Genomic DNA, 7966 nt, shown 5'->3' with positions numbered 1-7966 from the left:
AAGAGAGGTTGAAGGGGTGCCTGCAGGCCCTGAGTACTTTTTCCATCCCTAGACCTTGTGATGCATTAATCACTCTCAGAGCAGCTGTGCAGACAGATTAAATCGTCCTGACCCCAAAACTCCAGACTTGTCATTTCTTCCTCCTCCTCCCTGCTAGCCACTCCCTTCTCCTGCCTCCTGTCCTCATGTCAGTGGGGCTGGTTGGAGGGTGCCATTGCACCCCATTTCCTGGGATCTAGAGTGCATTCACTGCACCCCTTGCTGCTTTTCACCCTTTTGTCATTTCTTGGAGGAGCACTCAGAAGGTGTCCATGTGCTGCTGAGACCCAGCCAGCTGTCCCTGAACCTTCTGAGCAGGGTCACTGCCAACAAATTCACTATTTATTCACCCTTTGGCTCTTGGAAAAGCTCCCTCAGCTGAGTTAACCCTGCTGTTTCCTCCCCAGACCTGGGGCCAGCTTGGACCCATCACTGATTTAACTGAGCCAGCTGCCCTGGCTGGCACAGAAGGTCCCCTGCCCCTGTCAGCATGTGCCCAGGTCCCTGCTGCCACATCCTTCCCTCCTTCAATCCTCTGAGCTTTGGCCACTGACAGCAGCTGAAACTCAGGATGACTCTCCCAGCCTGTGCCTCCTCATCCTAAGGGTGTGAGCTGGATGTGACCCACAACAGGCTGTGGAGCAGCAAATCACACCCAGGAGGTGCTTGGCTCTGCTTTGCTCCTCAGAGGTGGGATCCAGCCCTGCTCCTCGTAGGTGGGCTCCAGACTCATTCCTGTGGCCACACATCCCTTCTGCTGCCCCCTCCTGCTCCTCCCTCCTGCTCATCCCCTGGCCCCCAGCAGGACATAGTTTATCAGTGATCTTTGTTGCCTTGAACACAGTTTCTCTGCCATGTCTCAGGCCTGACATCTTCAATTTCCTCTCTCATCTGTAACACTCACCCAAGTGGACCATTATTTATTATTTGGGAAGAGCTCTGATTACAAGCCCTGGCAATAACTCTGGTTTGGGGTGTGTACAAAGCCATGTGTGCAGGAGAACACAGGACCCAGGAGACTTTGGATCCCCCACCTCTATTTCCCTTCAGTCAGGTCCAGGTTTTTCCAGGAGGAGGATATTGTTCAAAACTAAAGGTGTTGGGGAAGAAAAGGGAGGCAAGTGGTGGCAAGGAGTGAGGGAAAGGGAGAAGAGAATTGGGTGGAAGAAATGAGAGATGAACCCCTGGGGATTAATCAAAGCTCACTGAAGGGCTCAGCCCAGCCCTTCTGAGCTGTCGAGTGAGCAGGGGTTCCTGCCAGCAGGGAAAAGCACAGAACACAGTGATCCATCCCTGCCTCCTGCTCTGTCCCCTGCACCCCTCCCTGTGCTCCTGCAAGCCCCTGAGCCCTGGCTGGAGCTGGTCCTGGTCCCTGTCCTTGACCCCATCCTCTGTGCCTGTGTCTAAAGCTAGGAGGGAGAAGCCCATCCTCCCTCTGCTGTTCCTGGGAGTCCCTGGGACTGAGGAGCCTGGTGATCCCTCCTCCCCACTCCTCCATGGTGTTTAGGGTCCTAGGGAGCAGGCTGGCGTGGGGCAGGGGGACACCTGGGGGCTGGAGGGTCAGTGGAAGGACAGGGAGTGTGGGAGGAGCCCAGGGAGGGGACCCAGAGGAGGGGGTCTGGGGAGGAGATGTGTAGGGAGCCATGGAGCCATCTGTCTCATCTGCTCTTCTCAGCCAGTTCTGAAGGCAGAGCCCTCCCAGCCCCCCAGTGAGCTCCAGCACAGCCCTGCAGCTGTAAAGGCAGGTGGGGTGGCTGGGCTGGGGGCTCTTGGGCTGCCCAGTGTACTGGGACCCCTCAGGTCCCCATCATTTTGGGACTGCAAAGAGCGACAGGACTCAGCTCCCAGCTCTGACAGGGGGTTGTGCTAAAAATCCCCCTTCCTGGGCCATGTGCTTGGCTGGGAAAGTGGGGGGACAAGATGCATACCAGGCACGAGGGCTCCCTGATGGATGCTGGCCCTGCAGAAGGAATTGCACAGGGCCATTGCTCATCTCTGTCAGGCACTGGCCCCTTGCCCCAGCACCCCAAGCTCAGATCAGTAGCCCTGCACTGGCAGAAGTCTCTGGTTCCCACCAAACCTCATCTCTCTCATGTGACAATGGCCCTTTGCTGCCTCAGTTTCCCCACTTGGAAAATGTCTGCAGCAGCACCCACTCCTTAGTGCTCTGCAAGTCCCTGGATGGTTTTATTAACACTGGGTACGTTCAAACAAGTTTTTGCAGCTTCTCCTTGTTCAGGATTTCTTTGGATGATGATCCTGCCAGTGTGGGCAGCCGGCCCCAGCAATCCCTCCCAGGCAGAGACCCAGCCCTTCCCGCTGCCCTGCCGGGCTGGATGCTGCGGGGGCTTCAGCTGAGCATCCCACCAGGGGCTCTGCTCCAAGCATCGGTGGCTCAGGGAATGCCACGCTTAGGAAGGATCCTGCATGCCCTGGGGCTTCCCAGCTTTTTGCTGGAGCCGCTGAGCTGGGAGGGGCCGAGCCGGCAGCTCCCCATAAACCTGGCGGCTCAGACAACTCCTGACAGATGTTGGGACCGTGCCTTGGAGCGGAGGCTGGGAAAAGGAGAGGGCGGCTCTTGCCCGGAGTGAGGAGGAGAGCTCGGCACCCCTGGCTTGAACTTTAGCACCCTCTTCCGCAGGAGTTTAACGAGGAGCCGGCTGGAGCCCGGGCAGGCGCAGGGCTGGAGCAGGCGAGGAGCCACAGAAACTTTGTCTGACGAGGATCTTGTGGTGCTCTTCATAAAGGGAGAAAGCCCCAGGAAGGCAGGAAGTGTTTGCAGCGCTCGGGACGCTGGTGAGCGGCCCCGGGCCGTGCGAGGAGCCCGTCCTGCCGTGCAGATGTGTGCGATTGGAGCAGCGCTGGGCCGATTTTCCTTTGACTGAAGGCGACCCAGCCCCGGCGGATTAAGCTCTTTGTGTGCACGCGAGTGTGCCTGGATGGAAGCTGCTCCCGCAAAACCGGCTGCGGGGCGTGCGGGGAGCATCCTCTAGGTCAGGGAGCCCTCCTGGAGCAGGGGGAGACCTCCTCCTCCTGTTTTCGTGGCTCTGGGGCGATGCTGGGACAGTAACACCCTTGGCAGGCAGCACAGTGCTTCGGGATGGCCGTCTATGCCCTCACGGGCTTCTCACTCGTCAGCCTGCTCAGCTTTGGCTATTTGTCCTGGGACTGGATGAAGCCCAGTTTGGTGGCTGATGTGGCCACAGACCCCATGGAGAAATCACTGCCTCCCACCTTCACCAGGCCACCCCACATCATCTTCATTCTGACCGATGACCAGGGCTACCACGACATCGGCTATCACGGCTCAGATATCCAGACGCCGACGCTGGACAGGCTGGCAGCAGAGGGTGTGAAGCTGGAGAACTACTACATCCAGCCCATCTGCACCCCGTCCCGGAGCCAGCTGATAACTGGCAGGTAAGCCAGTGCCTGCTCACAGCCTGCTCATGTCCCCCTTTGGTCCCTTCTCTGAGGGGCTTAACCCCACCTTGCTGCCAGAGTGATGCCCTGGTGTTGGCAGAGGATGGGGATCCTCCAGCAGATCTGGATTCCTCTAGAAAGCTTCCTGGGTGAATAGTTGATTTCCACACAGGATAAAGAGTGGCACATGGCAAGAGCAAAACTGTGGATGCTGCTGGGTAATGGATGACACTTTGGGAGAGGGTGGTCTCTAGTCAGGAGGTGTTTGGTGCTGGGCAGGGAGCTGTGTCCCCAGGTAGTCCCTGACACGCTGGCCCTTGGAGATTTGCTGTGAGGCCCTTGGTCTGTGCTTTGCCTGCATGTGTGTTCAGTGCTGCACTGGCCAGCACAGGCTGGATGTTGCTCCATTGCCCTCTCCCATGGCAGCACAGTCAGATGTCCCCTTGTCCTGGGCCATTCTGCCTTCTAGGATAGGTGGGGATTTCTCTGGAGCAGTTCTGCATGGTCAGCACTCCCTGTAGGAGGCAGATCCCACCAGACCACCTCCTGCTGAGGAGTGGGCCCAGGGAGGTGCCTATGGATGTGGTCACCTACTGCCTGGAGTGATGGAACTCACCACTGTCCAAGCAAAGGCCTCCTTTCTCTCCTGATGGTTCTTGAGGGGTCCCAGACATCTTTGTGGTGTGCAAAGCAGGGGAGGACAGAGATGGTGGGGACATTCGGGTGGGACTTTATGAACCCACTTGCTGGTGCTGCCCAGCCCTGACACAGCCCAGCCACCTCCCCAGGCTGGCAGCAGTGGGGACAAATGCTGGTGGCATTTTTGTGAGAGGTCTGCTGAGCCTCTGTCTGTGTTATTTGCATCTACTTTGGGTACTTACAGACAGATGAGGAGCTCCCTGTCCCTGTCTGGAGCTTGCTTCATTGGGTTGGGTTGGACGACATGGAAATCTGCATTTGTTTTGGGTTTCCAACACATAAAGTGCCATCACATCCTCACCCAGTGCTGCTCCTCATCACCATTGCTTTCCTCTGGCTCTTCCTCCTGGCAGGTACCAGATCCATACAGGATTGCAGCATTCCATCATCCGCCCTCGGCAGCCCAACTGCCTGCCCCTGGACCAGGTCACCCTGCCGCAGAAGCTGCAGGAAGCCGGCTACTCCACGCACATGGTGGGCAAGTGGCACCTTGGCTTCTACAAGAAGGAGTGCCTGCCCACTCGCCGGGGCTTCGACACCTTCCTGGGCTCGCTGACAGGCAACGTGGATTACTACACCTACGACAACTGCGACGGGCCCGACGTCTGCGGCTATGACCTGCACGAGGGGGAGGATGTGGCGTGGGACCAGAGCGGGAAATATTCCACCTTCCTCTACGCCCAGCGAGTCAGCAAGATCCTGGCATCCCACAGCCCCAAGGAGCCCATCTTCATCTACGTGGCCTTCCAAGCGGTGCACACGCCTCTGCAGTCCCCCAAGGAGTACATCTACCGCTACCGCTCCATGGGCAACGTCGCCCGCCGCAAGTACGCGGCCATGGTGACCTGCATGGACGAGGCGGTGAAGAACATCACCTGGGCCCTCAAGAAGTATGGGTACTATGACAACAGTGTGATGGTGTTCTCCACGGACAACGGCGGACAGACCTTCTCCGGGGGAAGCAACTGGCCGCTCCGGGGTCGCAAAGGGACGTACTGGGAAGGGGGAGTGCGGGGCATTGGTTTTGTCCACAGTCCCCTGATCAAGCGCAAGCGTCGGACAAGCTGGGCGCTGGTTCACATTACAGACTGGTACCCTACTCTGGTGAGCCTGGCCAGGGGCAACCTGAGCAATGTCCAAGGCTTGGATGGCTATGATGTCTGGCCTGCTATCAGTGAGGGTAAGGAGTCGCCACGCACCGAAATCCTGCACAACATTGACCCCTTGTACAACCATGCCAAGTACGGCTCCTTGGAGGACGGCTTCGGCATCTGGAACACGGCTGTACAAGCTTCCATCAGGGTTGGGGAGTGGAAGCTCCTCACTGGTGACCCAGGGTACAGCGACTGGATACCCCCACAGACCCTGACCAACTTCCCAGGGAGCTGGTGGAACCTGGAGCGTCTCACCGATGGCCTGAGGAAGTCCGTGTGGCTCTTCAACATCACTGCTGACCCCTACGAGCGCTACGACCTCTCAGAGCAGCGCCCAGACGTGGTCAGGAGCCTCCTGATGAGGCTGGTGCACTACAACCGCACGGCCATCCCGGTGCGGTACCCTGCCGAGAACCCCCGCGCTCACCCAGACTTCAACGGCGGCGCCTGGGGACCTTGGGCCACTGAGGATGAGGGGGAGGAGTGGGAAGGAGGCCGGGAGCCCCTGAAAAGCAGGAACAAGAAGAAGAAGAAGTGCAAGATCTGCAAGCTGCGCTCCTTCTTCCGCAAGCTGAACACCAGGCTCATGTCCAACCGCATCTGACAGGACACTCCCCCAGCATCCACCCATCCTGGCCAGGGTGGAGCTCTGGACTGCAGTGCCACGGGTTGGGAGTGAGGGAGAAGGACAGACAGGGAGGTGGCCAGTGCTCTCTTGCTCTCCCTTGCTCCAAGGTTCACTCCAAAACACTTCTCCTCCCTGGCCAGAGTGGTGGCCACAGGGAGCTCCTCCCAGTGGGTGAGGAAGGGTGATGTGGTCTCTGCTGCCATGCTTGGTGGTGGTGAATGACTGTGCTGAGCTGGGCTGGCCCTGCACAACTGCTTCCAAAGAGAGAGATCTTTTCTCAAGGATTCTGCAGCCAATCATAAGCTTTAAGTGTTGGCCATTGCAAGGGCAGGAGGAGGCACAGGGGGCTCTGCCTTCACGTGAACCCTCGACATTTCCCTCTATTTGCTCCTGGCTTGCAGCCTGCTCCCAAGCAACTGCAACCTCTGCTCTTGCTCTGGGAACTTGAGGGCCTTCCCTAAACCCAAGACCACATTGCTTCTCTGTGGAGGGCTGGATTCCTGACAGATGTCAGACATGAGATCAACGTGGCTGGACTAAGTCATGCTGCTACAGTGACCTCATGTGGGGCTATGGCTTCTCCTCTCCACTGGCTTGGGGGGCCAGGAGCAGCCCTGATGAGGAGCTGTGGCCCATGGAGTCATGGTTGGATGCTCCCAGAGGACAAGTGACTCTCTTTGGCCCCACATTTGGGAGGAAGGTTTGCCCCAGGCTATGGTGGTGGACTCTACATGGGTAGAGCAGAGCCTTTCACCCAAAATTTGCCTGGACACCCCCCTCATGTGCAAGTCTCTAGGCACCCCCATTCTTCCCTATGAATCCTACACATCCAACCAGCCAACCACCCTGTCTGCCCCTTCCTAGTGCTGGAGCTGTCCCTGTCCCCACGTCCCATTGCTGAACCTGGTGCAGAGAGAAGATCTCAAGAAGGTCTCTGCAGAAGCTGATCTGCTGCTTTGTAGCTGCAGGACTTTTGAAGCCACGGTGGAGGATGGGGATGATGGGGCCGTCTCCCGCCTGCCAGCACCGCGCCACGTCCCCTCCTCGCAGATGGGCACTGCTCTTCCAGCAGTGCACGCGTGGGGAGGAAAACACCTCCCCATCATCCACTGCTGGGGGAGCCAGCCCAGGGATTGCCAGGGCCTGGGGAAGCCAGCAGAGCTCTGGGCCCAGGGAAGCCAGCAGAGCTCCCTGCTGGCCTTCAGCAGGGTGAGAGCGCGCATACGTGCTCTCGCAGGAGAGCTGGCAAGGATGGAAGGGGGTAAATAGCTTTAAAATCGTTTTGGATGCATGGTGCATTTCCATTTACACAATGTGTTTTACATTTCTCCCCACAGGTTTCTCTTGGTGCAGCGTGTGTAGGCGAAGGCCCTGCTGTGAATTTTGAAAATAGTTATTTTTGTCTCTGGAAAATGAGGCCCGTTAGGACTTGTCAGCTCTTGGATGAGCAGTGTGGGCTTTCTATTTTTTTTCTTTTCCCCCCTCTCTTTCTCCCTTGCAAAATAACATTCATTTAAAATCTGTCATTGAAAGATGTGACAATTGGCAGCGTGCACACTGAATACCTTTCAGTGCTCTTTCAAGCCCTGTGTGTGAGAGAGGGATGAGGATGGGAAGAAAATGACATGTTTGTATTTTTTTTTTCTTACTCTTAGCTGGATTATTTGGGGGTATTGGGATTTTCTATAGAAACAAAGGAAAAAAACCAGCTGACAGCAAGGCAGAAGAGAGGAGGCCTCTTCTTGTGGAGCTGGGAAGGAGTTTGAAAAGCTGGAGTGTGGCAGCGTGTGCGCCAGTCCCCGCAGCTCCGCGCACGCCCATCGCTGTGCCATCCCACCCTGCTGGCTCCTGCATCCCTGCATCCCTGCACCCCTGCAGGCACATCCCAAGCACTCCTGCATCCCTGCATCCCTGCATCCCTGTGCCATCCCACCTGCTGGCTCCTGCATCCCTGCATCCCTGTATTCCTGCATCCCTGCATCCCTGCAGGCACATCCCAAGCACAGGGTTCAGAGGGGGCTCA

General features: G+C 57.6%; 1 protein-coding gene across 1 annotated transcript; it reads left to right on the top strand.

Moving 5' to 3' along the window:
• Positions 1 to 3139: 3139 nt before the first annotated feature.
• Positions 3140 to 5976, top strand: ARSI (arylsulfatase family member I). The gene is made up of 2 exons (XM_036391829.1): positions 3140 to 3459; positions 4515 to 5976. The coding sequence occupies exons 1-2, from the start codon at positions 3140 to 3142 to the stop codon at positions 5917 to 5919; spliced, it is 1725 nt and encodes a 574-aa protein (XP_036247722.1). The 3' UTR covers positions 5920 to 5976.
• Positions 5977 to 7966: the final 1990 nt, after the last annotated feature.

Source organism: Molothrus ater, chromosome 15 (assembly GCF_012460135.2).
Source record: "Molothrus ater isolate BHLD 08-10-18 breed brown headed cowbird chromosome 15, BPBGC_Mater_1.1, whole genome shotgun sequence".
Taxonomy (NCBI): domain Eukaryota; kingdom Metazoa; phylum Chordata; class Aves; order Passeriformes; family Icteridae; genus Molothrus; species Molothrus ater.
Note: the sequence above shows the minus strand (reverse complement) of the source record. Positions and strands in the feature narration are given on the sequence as shown.